Here is a 14,117-nt window from a genome sequence, read left to right as displayed (position 1 = left end):
GTACAAAAGAATTGAAAAAAAAAGAATAAAATGAACAATAAAAGGTGGGTAGACGATCGAGCGTACGCCCTCAATCCATAGACCCAGCGCCTGAAAGCACCAGCAAAGCGAGAGCACATTGGCAGAGGATATTAAGAAAGTGAATAAGAACAAGGTATGAAGGGCCAAGACAAAAGAGTAAGGGAATATTAAACACTGTACTGAAGGGTTTGTTTGTTGTACACCGGCCGCGCAGGCAGGAAGCAGATAAGAGACTCGTAACTGGCCTTATTATCCGATGGAAGAAGACCAAGTTACGCAGGTTTCCTTTTCTTTTTTTCTTTCTTGTTTGTTTTTTAGTCCTGACTAGGACGGTTAGAGAGATTCATCGTGCTTTCGATCCATTCGCGAGCCAAAAGCAGGGAGCAACTCGACCTAACAAGTCAGGAAGGGGAGAGACAATGCCTAGATCGACTTGCGTGAAACTTCTCTCGCAAAACTCCGAGGACAAATCACAGCTCTTTCTTGGGTTCTTCCTCTGCCAGGTATTTGCGGTCGTCCTCGCCCTCGACGTCCTTGAGGATAGTCTCCATCTCTTTGGTTTGTCGCTTCCACTCTTTCTCGCCCATTTTCGTCTCGCGGCGGAAGAGTTCCTCATTAGGCTGTCGGTAGCTGCCTCCGAGACGATCCCAGAGAGTCGTGAATTGTCCGTAGTTATAGTTGAAGTAGAGATGGTGCATCGTGTGGCAGGCAGCGCCGTTAACAACCGGGCTGTTCGCAACATATTCTCCGTCGTGAATCAAGACAGTCCAAAGGTTGATGAAACCGAAAAGGAGGACGTAGGCAAATTTCTGGAGAGGAAAGATGAACGGGAAAACGTGATAAGGAACGCTTTGCGACCAGCCATCCAGCGGATGGAATGCGTGCGATGCGTAAGGGCTAGGCATAATCCACTTGTGGTGAGGCTTGTGCAGAGTCTTGTAGATCAACGGATGATGCAGGCCGCGATGGATCCAATAGATGCAAAGATCGGTAAAGGCGATAAACAATGGGAACTGCAGGATGCTATAATACGGGAACGGTTCGTCCGAGAATCCATCGTAAAGCTTAGCATATCCCCGGACCTCGGCGACCAAGAAGGGCGCGGTCAACAGGGACATGATAGGCATGGACCCCATTGTTTGAGCAATTTCCATGGAGATTTGGTTTTTGAGGAATTTGGGGTGTTTGACGGTAGTTTTGTCCCAGATGAATATGTACGAAAGGGTCGCAGAGATGAAGTACACGATGAAACCAAAGATCCTACATCCGAGGGGGGAAGGGATTAGCAGTCGAGTTCAGTGCAATATCGAGCAGATGTGACATACCAAACAATCAGAAAGAAACTCAAGAATTGGCGATAGATGTTGTTTCTAGGCCAGGCGCTCATGTATGCATACTTGGATGGTTCCAGGTATATCAATTGGGTAGCCGGTTCGTAGATGAAAGGTTGAGACGCGCCGAAGAAAGACAACGTGCTGTTGGCAGCATTGGTGAAGCCAGGAAAGGAGACTGAAGAGGACAGAGACGCTGGAAGCAGCGTGGCGTACATAGGATCACCAATGAAGGTGTCCCAGATCTCGAGGGCGATATCCATGGTGCGCTAATAAAAAGAACGTAAAGGTGGTGGGGGGAGGGAAAAGGATGGAAGAGAAGAAGGGAGGGGGGAGAGAGGAAGAAGAGGAAGAGGAAGGGAAGGAAGGGTAAGATCGATAAGAACAACGGTGCACTAGTATTCGGCAGGGAAATTAAGATGAAGAAGAGAGGCAGATGCAAAGAATTCCAGAAGGTCGGGATGAATAAGAAAGCAAACCGCCTATTGGAATCAAGCGTGGCATCACACCAGGCGGAAAGACCGTTGCCGTTTACTTGTTTGATTATAAAGAAAAAAAATAAAAATATTTTGCCCCCCTTCCTCCCTTCGCTCTCCTTTTCCCTTGAGCAGAGTCTGGCCGGTGGCTCGGGGAGTGGGGAGAACTACTCCGTAAGATCATCAGGGGAATTTATTCCACGCGAGTTCTACTGTTCGCCGTAGAACCGAAAAAAGGGTCAATTACCGAAAGAAGCTGCCTCGCCGGGAAATAATTTTATGTATCTGATTGCACATGATTTAGAGAGTACATTGATATAACTAGATATTCGGCAGTCTCTGAGGTGTTCTCCGCACTCCGTAGACAATCCGATTATTCCATTGTGTACCTGCATTTCCAGGCCGCCTTAGCGTTGCTCCGTGCTATACTTCGTGTACTCTACGGCCTACCTCTTCGTATGAGACCTGGAGCTTATCAGATGAATTATATCATCAGATAAATGTATTTCCGTACTTATTTCTATATGTAGATTGCTCTTTATACATACTGAATAGACAAGGGCATTGATCTGGATGTTCGGTACTAGGTACAGTAACTATTTTGACGGCATTCAGTCTTTGTATAAGTCCCTTCTGCACGAAGATAACCTGGGAGAGTCAGTATACTAACCAGATACTCTGTAGATACCTTAGAAGTAGTACTCTTAGAAACTGGAAAGAGAAGAAGATGCAAACGTTCTCGGGAAGCCCCGCCCAGACTAAAGCGACTAAAAAGGGGGGGCGCGGCCGGCGTCGCTTCTCGCCTATCGCCTCGCTTCTCGCGCCAAACTCTCAGCCGCCCGTCGCCCCCATCGAGTCACGCCCGACCTTTGCGCTCGAGCTCTCTCGAGACTGTCATCGTTCGTTGGTTTCGTCTATCTATCCTATCCTTCCTTACCCTCCTCTCCCACCACCACATCAATTCATCCATCGCCCACTCTCTCTAACTTCCGCCTACTGCACTCCATTTCCCTCGACTCGGTCGCAGCGGTTGTTCCTTTCGGAGCGCGCTGTGATGCGGCTGCATTGACGTTCCTGCTCAGCAGTTTCTGTCGTCTCTGGTCAGTCCGGTCGCCGAATTGAAAACCCCATCGTTCGTCTCTCGCCCTCTCGCCGCGAACAACCCAACCCCAACCTCATCACCCTTCCTCCCTGATCGCGGAAGGTGATTTTTACTGCCAATCCATTACTTCCTCCCGTGCTTCTGGTCGCCTCGAAGCAAACAACCCGGATAGGAACGTATTACGCGCAATGTACAACGCACATCGCGGGATGGTTCCCGCGCCCAACTCCCGTCTGACGGAGCTGTTGGACCAGTTGCGCCAGGAGTTCGAAAATCAGTCAAGAAGTACTGGCGAGTTTGAACACCAATGTATGTTACCTTACTCCCCCCTCCCCGCTCTCACTTGGTTTCCCGGGCCCGTCTTTTCCCCGGTTGGAGACGGACAGACCGTCACTTCTTCCGACGTTGCTCCATCTCGACTACGAAAATGACCCCGATGCGATCATTCAATCATCTGCTGACTCGATCCCCACCCCGCCGCAGTAACCGGCCAACTTCAGGAAATGGAGATGATCCGACAGAAGGTCTACCAATTGGAACAAGCACAGATCAAAATGAAACAAGAGTACGTACCCCCAATTTCTCCCTCCCCTTCTCTCTGTCCATCCCTCTCCGACATAAATGATGCTTTCTATCGAGGAAGGCTAACCCGGCGGCTTCGATAGTTATGAAGCGGAGATCCGGGTGTTGCGACATGAGCTTGAATCGCGCGGTGTGCCGACTGTTTCGTCTCATATTGCCGGTCCTGCACCGCATGCCGGCCCTTCTCAGCCCCCTCCGCCCGCACTGGGCCATGGCCCAAGCAACCTATTCGGTGGTATCATGACCAACCAAGGAGGTAGTGGTCCCGGTCTTGCCCCTCCCCCTCCCCAGGATCAGCAGCCTCCCCAGCATACCCTTCAACAGCCTGCTGCCGCGGCTCAACAAGGAGCCCCTCAACCACCGCAGAGCTCCTTTGGGGGCTACCAACCTGGCGCTGCTGTGAACGGTATGTTATGACTACGTTCTTCCTCTTCCTCTTCTTAAGGAACCTCTAACCCCGTCTTTTTCCATATTTTGTAGGCTATGGACCCCCTCCTCCGCCAACTGCCTCCCCGGGCCCGGGAAAAAGACCCCGAGCTCCTCCCGGCCCAGCGACCCCCCAGCAAACCCACCAGCTGGCCTACCCGGACCCTCGCGTGTCTCCTCAATTGGCGCGGCCTACCCCTCCTAGCCAGGCCATCGTGCGCGAACGTCCCGGGAACATGCTGGCCAACTGGAACCCCGATGACTTGCCTGCCTCGCAGAAGCGAGAGGGGGCTGACTGGTATGCCGTCTTCAACCCCGAGGTGCAACGAGTGCTGGACGTCGAGCTCGTCCACCATCTTGTCCATGATAGCGTCGTTTGCTGCGTTCGTTTCAGTCGCGACGGCAAATATCTGGCTACCGGCTGCAACCGCTCCGCCCAAATCTTCGACGTCACCACCGGTCAGAACGTCGCCACTTTGCAAGACGAGAATGTCGACAAGAACGGAGATCTTTACATTCGTAGCGTTTGCTTCAGCCCGGACGGAAAGTATCTCGCCACCGGAGCCGAAGATAAGCAAATTCGCGTAAGTCCGAAATGCCACTCCTCCCCGGGTTTCCTTCGCTGGTCCTGTGTGAGATATGGCTAACAACAGAAAACATAGGTGTGGGACATTGCCGCCCGAACCATCAAACATATCTTCACGGGTCATGAGCAGGACATCTATTCCCTTGATTTCGCCGGCAACGGCCGCTACATCGCGTCCGGCAGTGGCGACAAGACCGTGCGTCTTTGGGATATCCTAGACGGGAAGCTTGTCTACACCCTCAGCATCGAAGACGGAGTGACCACCGTCGCCATGTCTCCTGATGGTCACTACGTCGCAGCCGGATCTCTTGACAAGAGCGTTCGCGTTTGGGATACGACGACCGGATACTTGGTGGAGCGCCTTGAGAGCCCGGATGGCCACAAGGACAGCGTTTACTCGGTGGCATTTGCCCCCAACGGCCGGGATCTTGTCAGTGGCAGTCTCGACAAAACCATCAAGCTTTGGGAGCTTAACGTTGCGCGCGGAGCTTACCCCGGAACCGGTTCCAAGGGTGGTAAATGTATCCGAACCTTTGAGGGTCACAAGGTACGTCGGTCTCTAGTTGTCCCTGTTCTATTCTACTTTTTGAAGGTATACCCGGTAGATGTTTCGGTAGTTGCTAACTATACTGGATAGGACTTCGTTCTCAGTGTCTGTCTGACCCCCGACGGTCACTGGGTTATGAGTGGCTCTAAGGACCGAGGCGTTCAGTTCTGGGACCCTATCACCGGTAATGCACAGATGATGCTCCAAGGACACAAGAACTCCGGTAAGTCTGCGTCAAGCGCCCGAGCACTTGGCGACGTCTTTGCTAACAGGGCCACGCAGTTATCTCGGTTGCCCCCAGCCCCACGAACAATCTGTTCGCGACCGGTAGCGGGGACATGCGCGCAAGAATCTGGCGGTACGTTCCTGTCTCCCCTTAAGAAATTGAAGGGCCGAATGGTCTTTTCACCATCCGAAGGCGTTACTTACTTGGCTCCCAGATACTCTACGTACACTGGACGGTGATTGAATTGCGGTTTTCTGGGAATCTCGGCGCACGTGTGATTGTTGATCTTCTTCTCTCGTTCGCTTATGTTTCCCCGTGTGTTCCATGTCGCGGCTAGTTTGATTTTACCTTGATTTCCCTGCGTTAATGAAGGCGACTTCGTTTTCCCATTCACCGTTCCTCCATCTACGTGCAAATGCGATCTCTCGGAAAGGCGAGGCTGGAGGATTGAGGGATAGAATGACAAGCGGAGAAGAGTGAGGTTCTGGAAAGGAAAGCGTGTACGGATAGTCTGGCGAACTGCTCTCTACTGTTTCTATGCGTAATTTGGAACTCGATCTATCATGTATCATGGATTTGCTGGGTTATAACTTATAAGGTGGTGACGTACTTGGAGTCCCGGTAGCGCCCTGGCCTCGATCGGCGGCCGACTTACGTAAGTGGACCGACCTGCCTCAAGAATTCCTGTCAATTCAGCCGGTGGATCTATCAACTTTCTATCTATCACCTTCCACTTCCAGGCCGGTTTCTGATTGCGTCGCCCCCTCCCTCCAGCGGACGCCCTGACGATCACGAGGGCGCCGTCCATTTTTAGCCCAATCTCACTCAGCACGGCGCGACCTGCATTCCTTCTGCTCGCATGCATGCACACCAGTCAGCCGCGGTGGAATTTCCGGGGCCATTGGCGGCTACTGAGAAATGAGAGGATGAGACCGACCCCGGTATTGATGATTGACTGTAAGGACGTGGGAGACCCTCCGATACAATATCCTCCGAATCTCTCGATAGGGGTTGTAATCTTCTTTGACAATCGGAAGAGGACAAATGCTGTGTAGAAAGAAAAGACACAGAAAATAATAATTCAAAACAAAAAAATAAGAGAATTGTCCTGGTAGTCCCTCCCCTCTCGCGACCGGATCTAAATCCTGTTGCACCGGGCGAATGGTTCACTACTGTCTCCTCAAAGCGATCCATCGATCTCTCTAGCTTCCCCGGGGCTACCGCTAATCTCCCTAGGCCCGTCTCGCGATCCATCGGTGGGATGCACGGAGGACGGAGGACGGTGTACATATTTGCTTGAGTCGTTTTTTTTTTTCTTTCCTACCCAGTACTTTCCTTCGCAGTTCCACGTGTTCAGATGATACAACCAGAAAAATCTGACGTCCATTTATATCTTTACGGACTGGACTGTACGTATCATGACGGGGGGACCATCAGCTGAAGAAGGGCCGGCCCGTCACGGCAACGGAGAGAGAAACGAGCAGGCGGCCGATCTTCTCAGGTCTAAGTGAATGATACTATGATTGTTCTCGTCAAGGGCGGAAGTTGTCCTGCCCATGGATATAATTAGCGGTTCAATAATATAGCATAGTCAATTCAGCTGCATACAGTCCGGTCAGGTCAACTCGGACGGGACAGGGATTGATCTGGATCCAAAAGGGAAACTAGTGATTCAACTGGGGCCAAAGAAAATGTCAAAGTCCAATCCCAGTGCCAGAGATTTGTCGCCAGTCGCGGCTGTTACAAACCACAAAAGAGTGAGGCACATTTTGATTTTTGGCCCAGTTTTCGCCAAGGCGCCAGTCAGCGTGACTATTGATCGCCTGCGGTCCGTCTTTTAGGAGTACTTACTCTCTGTGTACTCCACCGAGTAAGTCCATGCGGTGGTGATCGAGGAGATTCCATCCTCTCATGGCTCATTATTCTCTCCAGACGACAGAGTCTGATCTATTCTCCTACTGTATGTGATGAAATAGCTTCCGACTCTCGTCTGGAGTTCTCGGGTCCTGTGCAGCGCATCTGCAGCCAGTCTGGGCATCACCATCCACTCCGGAGCTGCATGATGGCTTGGGCTTGCCTTTATCCACCACGTTACTCGCTTGACTTTCACCGTACGTACACAGGGTATGTACTTCCTCCCTTGTCTGCCAGAGTATACCGATGTCCTGTGTATGTACCTACCTACTTCCAGTAAGTCACTGCCTTGATTACCACACTAGTTAGATAGACCTGCCGTTCTGCTGGCTGCTGCAGGGTGCTTCCCTCATGCAAACAATGCGGCGATGATCGGACTCGGGACTTGTCACTTGGAATCCCAGAAGGGGTTCCCTGCTGATGCTCCAAGCCACGGTTTCAAAGAGGATCTACACAAGACGTTCATTCGGAATGAGAAATGATGATGATCCACCCGGTCATGAAAAGGGAATTAATAAAAAAAAAAAAAAAGGCGCGCTTGTGTCGTGCGGTGGAAACGACTCGAGTCGCCCCTCTCTTTTTTTGATTAACATTTTCATTATTCATTCAATTCTTTTTTCTCAAAAATACAATCACTTCGCCCAAGTCCCAACAGTCCAGGTGCCTGCGTGGATGACGAGGGTGTCCCGGTCGATGCCCTTGCTAAGCTAACGCTACTTAGCAGCGAACAATACGGGAGGGAGAAACAATCTGGTAAACTACGAGAAAGGATGACAGGCGACCAGTCCGGAATTGAATTGGAAAGCGGCCTGCTTTGCCTTGGGTTCGGCTCGGTTCTTGCTTGGTCGTCGTCCCCCACCCCTGCGCGGCGAGGTCAGATGATGATGATGATACTGATGATGATGATGGCATTTACAAGTCATGGGGGAATGGCGAGGCAGAATGGAATGAGGGAGAAGACGGAGATCCTGATCCTTGTCAGAATCGTATTTTGTGACAAATTTGCCCCCCCGAGGAGGTCAGAAATGATTTCCCACCCTGCATGCGTACCTGCTTCGCCAGAGCAAGAGCCAGAAGCCAGAGACAGAGACAGAGCCAGAGCCAGAGCAAATACTCCGTCCCGTCGACATGGAGCCCGATCGGACCGTCGCCTGGTTGTCTCGTGATTGGGTCAAGGCGAGGCTCCACGATCCTTTCACTGATAGAAGTCTTTATTCTACCTGGTAAGGAGCGTAGGACTAACTAGGACTAAGGAAGTACGAAGTACTCCGTACTGTGTCAAGTCGTTCATAACCACGATGCGCAATATTGTCGAACTAGTACATCGTACTAGTCCCCTGGACTAGTCACTGTAGTCCTTCAGACCCCTGCCAAAAGTCCCCATCCATCGCCCCATCTCATCGTGTTGGGCGGAAAGGGGGTTTGATTTCATTTGATTTATTTGATTTTGCCCTCGGGGTTTTCTGATTCCCTTTCAATTGCATCCCAGCTGCCTTTCGTCTGGTAGGTAGGTAGGTAGGCAGAGAGCAGCTTGACCTACTCTGTGTACATATACATGACTCTATACTATATACTCCGTTAGATAGAGGGCCGGCTTATCATTGGCATCGCTATGGATTAAACATTCCAACGAGTTGAATTAAGGTCGCGGATCTCACATTTCTTTTGCCTGGTCTTCTTTTCTTTTGTGGCAGTGTCTGGGCATCCGGCTCTTCAGTAACTAGAGAGGAGGAGGAGGAGGTAAGGTCAGTACTTTCGGGGGGAAGGCTATCTGCCTGTCAGCTTCGCCCTGCATCCTGGGATTTGAAGCTGAGCACGCCGTGTGAGTGGAGACCCTCACGGCCTTTCTGCCATTGGATCCTTTTTCCATTTTATTTATTAGTATTATTTTATTGGATTTGGACTTATTCTTTTTCTTTCTTTCTTGATTTTGATTTCTGCTTCTTGTTTTTGTTTTTATTCTTTTTTTTTTTCTCTCGATCGGTGTACTCCATTCCATTCCCCCTTCATCATCTAATTGATACTTGCCTCTCTGGTATTCACTGGCGAGGTAGATTCCTCCATGATGGGACAGTAGTAAGGCACCTTGTCGGTATATCCAAGGGGGAAGCCATTGTTTCAAGTGCTCATACATCACCATACACACCTGCATGGGATGGATGTACATCATGGACCAGGCAGACGTGGACATGGGAGACACTTAGCCTTTCTTAGACCCGATTCTACAAGCCTTCAGCTAATTGTCCACCCCCGCTGCTTCCACTTCCCTGGGACTTTGAGAGAAATGATAATAATCATGATGATTCATGTTATTTGTTTTTTTTTTCTTTTCCTTACCCCGTATTTTTATTTTCGTTTAATCATTGGAATTCTAATCGTCCTTCTTAGCCCTCTCCGCTTTCTCTCACACGCTCTTTTTTTTTTTTCCTTTTTTTCTAATTGTGTTTGATTCATTTATAATTTTTATTTTATTTCTTATTTCAAAAAAATAAATTCAAACAGAAATGAGATAAAATAAAATAAAATAAAATAAGATCCCTTTCATATATCGCTAACTATTCCCTTTCTTCCTCCTGCCCTCGCCTCTGCGCCGAAGAGGCTGAGGAAGAGTAGGCCATCCGGCCGGGAGTATATATCTAGCTCTAGATAGGGTGCTGGTGAGTGCATGAACAATAAAGATACCTCCCGATCCTGAAAGAATCTTACTCTGGCTTAGTTTTATATAAGTATATTCCTGGATTATCATTGGCCGACCCTCGATCGGTATTGTCATATCAATATCATTATACCTAAATACTCTCTCTCTCTCTCTCTCTTCAGCCTTTCCTGCCTACTCTTCTCGCCCCTCGCCCTCTTCTCTTCCCTGCTCCTTCGTCCTTTTCCTTATATCCCTCCGTCTCATCTCTTCTTCTTTCTTTTTTCCCTTCGTCATCGTCTCCCCCTTTTCCTTTATCTTACTCTCTTCACTTGAACACCCCCCCCCCCCCCCCCCCCACTAGTCTACTTATATATACACATCCTTAATCCTATACTTGCATCTGTGCTCCTTCGAGCTGTGGGGATTCTGAACTAGCGTGTGATTTAACTCTATATATTTGCTTTTGTTCGCTGGGTCTTAACTCGACGGCCTTCTATCGTTTCGCAAGATCTCAGTTCGTTGGCTCCACAGCAGGAAGGGAAGGCAGAGAGGAGAGAACATCGTAAGTAATCTGTTTCCCCACGCTAATCTAGCGGCCATGTCTATAGAAAGGCTAAGTCTTGATAGTGCAGGCCTCTTTTTTCTGCCTAGCAAACTACTCGGGAGAAGCAACGTGGGGAGAGAAAGAGAGGGAGGGAGAGAGATCACAAAGACTCAAGAGACTCAAGGGTACAGGAGAGTCAACTCGACAAAAGCTGCTCCTTTCTATTGCCGTGCTCGAGTCATCATACCAGTCACCGGATATTTGGACTTCGCCGAGATGGAAACCGCAGAGCCAGTCCCATACGAATTCCCCGGCCACCCAGTGGGCGCTCCTCGTCGAATGATGACCTCGACTCTAGGCCAGAACTTCTCCTTCTATCCCAATCAGACGTCCTTCCCGTTGCCCTTTCACCAGTCGTCTTCGGCGGGTTACGGCTACAACCATGTCCTCAATCACCATCCCCACCCCCATCACCATCCTGGCTACCAACAGTTTTATGTGCCAGGCCACCAGTCAGTCAATTCTCAGCCGGCGCGCCTATCGTCGGAACCGCCGCCCATGCAGCCTATCCTAGACATCCGTCCGGCAAAGAACGCCGTCAATCGAGTGGTCAGAGATCCGTTGGTCAAACCTGAAGGAAACCCTAGCCCTCCCCGGATTTCAATAGTTCAGCCACCGACCAACGGAGCAGCAGCACGAGGCAAAAGCCCCGGCGCCACCGACATCGAGTTCTCCACGGAGGTAGATGTGCTGATGAAGGCTATTCAAGCGAAGAATGGAGCGCCTTTGCCCAACGTGCAGTCATTGCCCCCACTGCAGCAACTGACACACGGCGGTATCAATGGGCTCCCTCAGCCATATGCAGTCCCCCAACCGACGAACCCACGATGCCTAACGAGGGTTGACGAGCCCACCCCTCGATCAGGAAAGAAGCGTAAATATATCTGCACGCTGCCAGATTGTGGGAAAAGCTTTGCGCAAAAGACTCACCTGGACATCCATACGAGGGCGCACACCGGAGACAAGCCTTTTGTGAGTAGACCCAATGCTGGACATGTTCCATATCACTGCCAAAGGGAAGAAACAATGTGGTTGACCGGTCGTGTTCCTCCTTAGATCTGCAAAGAGCCCTCTTGCGGACAGCGCTTCTCCCAACTAGGGAACTTGAAGGTAAGGGAGTTGCCCATGACGCCGGCCATCGTGAAGGAACATGTTATCTAACGAGTCCGGTTGTGTCCATCAGACGCATCAGCGACGGCACACGGGAGAAAAACCGTTCTCCTGCGATATCTGCCAGAAGCGGTTCGCCCAACGGGGCAATGTTCGAGCCCACAAGATCACTCATGAGCGTGCCAAGCCGTTTACTTGCCTGCTAGATGACTGTGGGAAGCAGTTCACCCAACTTGGGAATCTCAAGGTGCGAACGCCAGATGACTCTGTGGAGGCTATGCCTGCTAGCCAGTCTAACCAGATCGACAGTCCCATCAGAATAAGTTCCATGCCGCCACATTACGGGACTTGACCTTGAAGTTCTCCCAGTTAACAGGAACCGAACCGATGACCGTACAAGACCGCAAGCTCTGGGAATATTTTGCCACCCTCTACAAGAACAGCAACAAGGGCATCAAGGGTCGCGGAAAAGACCGCAGGATTTCGCCCACGTCCAAATCGGACCCCGGGTTCGAGAGTCGTAGGAGACTGGGTGACGGTCGAGACAAAACACGACGGTCCAGCTTTGAGGAGTCATCCAATTATACCGGTGGCTCTAGCAGCGATGAGGAGGATGCAGAGGCCTATTATGTCGACAAAGAAGGTCATTGACTCGCCATGAACGCGTTCCAATCCTTCTAGTTTCTTTCCTTTGTTTCGAGGCGCCTTCGTTGGAATAAAGTAGGGCGTTTATACGATACCACGTTTGATTTGTCTTAGGAATTGGGTAGACTCGGCTTGCCGCCCACAAAAAGGGGGAAAAAGGACACAAATGGATATTCCATTCTTTCGCATCGGGCGATTGATCTATTTCTTCATATCGTTCATTCTCATTTTCATTTGTTGAGTGAGTGGAGGGGCATCTACACATCACACACCACAGTTAGGGGCCCCGCAAAATGACTATCGATGTCTGCTATGGAGGACATACGTACGGCAGAGCTCGGTTGCGGGTGAAAGCTTTGCGAGTACAGAATAGATTTCAATTGCCGTTAAACAGAATGAAGTGGTGATATTAGCTGCAGAAAAGTGGGCCACACAGGACAGGAACCCGAGGTATCGAGAATGAAGCATGGCTCAAGCACCGTGTGCTTTTGGTTTAGAGAACAGCTCCGGCAGATAAGCTCTGGTGTTCTCATACACCAGAAACGTCACCCATGTGCTAGGAAGTACCCGAATGAGATTCGGTCCCAAGCCCTTGTAGAAGCCTGCAATCCCCTCCTTGGATCCAATCTGTACCGTGGCATCCCAGACTCCCCGATACACAACATGCGCATCATACGTCTGCAGTCGAGACCGCAGCACCTGGTAAGGGTAGGTCACGCATCCCGCACAGATCTTGGACAAGCTGGAGATCACGAAAAGATCTAGGTTCCCAAGCTCCCGTCGCCGGGAAGCCGTCGCGTCACCACCGGCCGTGGACCCCGTGGGAGGAGACATCGTGGCCCGATACAGCTTCAGCTGTTCATACGCCATGAACTGCAGGGCGCCATGGCTGACGCCAAACAGGGCCGGAATAAGGCCCCGGTAGAACCCCCCGATTCCCTCCGAGCGATAGATTTGTGCTGCGCCACTGGTGAACGATGCATATGCCTCGGGCATTCTGGATCCGGTCGATAACATTCGCGTCTTGATCACCCAGATCGGATTCGTTAGGATCGAGGTCAACATGCCTGTAAAAGAGAGAAAGAGAAGGTCGAGTTAGCTGCTGCCGCTCAGCTACGTCGCCAATTCAATTCGCTCTCCCGTCCCTCTCAATCCCAAGAGAAAAGAGACAAGCCGTCAAAGAAAGCACAGCAATCCTTACCTGCGGTCCCCGAGGCAAGGAAGTAATCGGAGGACGTCAGCTCCTGGTCCCGAGACTGGCGAGACGTTCGCAGCAAGTCCTTGATATTCCCATAGCACAGAAAGTATAGCGCCCAACTGGTGGAATTCCCGATCACGTTGGGTGTCAGCCCCCGGTAGAATGCTGTGATGCCGCCTTCATGGTGAAATATCCCGCGGATCACCCGGAGTGAACCGCCTAGGCGCGAGGACGAGGATCGATCGACTGCAAATGGAAAGCCACGCGTGAGTAAATAGAGGAAAATTTGAAAATTATCGGGCCGTCCCTGCACCGGGCCTGCTTACCTTGGAGTCGAGTCTTGACCAAATCCAGCGGATGCAGACAAAGAGTCGAAACGATTCCTGCCGTGAATCCTGCTATGGTCTCCACCAAGGACGAGGACAAGCCATCCTGACCAGTCATGAACCCTTTTTCGAGCTCTCCGAGGGTCTCGAATCTGCCGAGTTTGGGGGAACGGAGGAGAGAGAGGGCAAGCCAAAAGAAGCGACGTTCAGTGCAGACGGAGGATTCCAATTCGTAACTGATCTAATAGCTAATCGTTTCCCGCCGGGATCGGGAGAAACTTGATCATTTCCGCTTGGCGTCAACCCGTTCAAGCCGAAGCATCCATACGACTCATCTGTCTACTGGTTAGGACCGTGCTGCCCTCGATTAACCTGCGAGAATTCC

The 14,117-nt window shown here is 50.9% G+C and overlaps 4 protein-coding genes across 4 annotated transcripts; 2 read left to right on the top strand and 2 right to left on the bottom strand.

The window, feature by feature from the left end:
• Window positions 1-491: 491 nt before the first annotated feature.
• Window positions 492-1,615, bottom strand: ERG3_3 (sterol desaturase family protein; the record flags this gene model as incomplete). Its single annotated transcript, XM_046090614.1, has 2 exons — window positions 492-1,281; window positions 1,347-1,615. 2 exons carry the CDS (start codon window positions 1,613-1,615, stop codon window positions 492-494), a joined length of 1,059 nt encoding a protein of 352 aa, XP_045946589.1.
• Window positions 1,616-2,721: 1,106 nt separating this feature from the next.
• Window positions 2,722-5,181, top strand: rcoA (putative transcriptional repressor TupA/RocA). Its single transcript, XM_046090613.1, has 5 exons — window positions 2,722-3,239; window positions 3,414-3,495; window positions 3,596-3,918; window positions 3,993-4,522; window positions 4,601-5,181. Exons 1-5 carry the CDS (start codon window positions 3,119-3,121, stop codon window positions 5,159-5,161), a joined length of 1,617 nt encoding a protein of 538 aa, XP_045946588.1. The 5' UTR covers window positions 2,722-3,118; the 3' UTR covers window positions 5,162-5,181.
• A 5,488-nt stretch (window positions 5,182-10,669) lies between these two features.
• AZF1 (DNA-binding transcription factor) lies at window positions 10,670-12,214 on the top strand (the record flags this gene model as incomplete). The annotated part of the gene is made up of 4 exons (XM_046090612.1): window positions 10,670-11,425; window positions 11,510-11,563; window positions 11,637-11,810; window positions 11,873-12,214. The coding sequence occupies 4 exons, from the start codon at window positions 10,670-10,672 to the stop codon at window positions 12,212-12,214; spliced, it is 1,326 nt and encodes a 441-aa protein (XP_045946587.1).
• Window positions 12,215-12,679: 465 nt separating this feature from the next.
• Window positions 12,680-13,850, bottom strand: FLX1 (putative mitochondrial folate carrier protein Flx1; the record flags this gene model as incomplete). The annotated part of the gene is made up of 3 exons (XM_046090611.1): window positions 12,680-13,275; window positions 13,410-13,652; window positions 13,733-13,850. The coding sequence occupies 3 exons, from the start codon at window positions 13,848-13,850 to the stop codon at window positions 12,680-12,682; spliced, it is 957 nt and encodes a 318-aa protein (XP_045946586.1).
• Window positions 13,851-14,117: the final 267 nt, after the last annotated feature.

The sequence above is a fragment of the Aspergillus melleus genome (genome assembly GCF_016097325.1).
Source record: "Aspergillus melleus strain CBS 546.65 chromosome Unknown contig5, whole genome shotgun sequence".
In the NCBI taxonomy this organism is placed as follows: Eukaryota; Fungi; Ascomycota; class Eurotiomycetes; order Eurotiales; family Aspergillaceae; genus Aspergillus; species Aspergillus melleus.
This window is presented reverse-complemented; position numbering and strand designations above follow the sequence as displayed.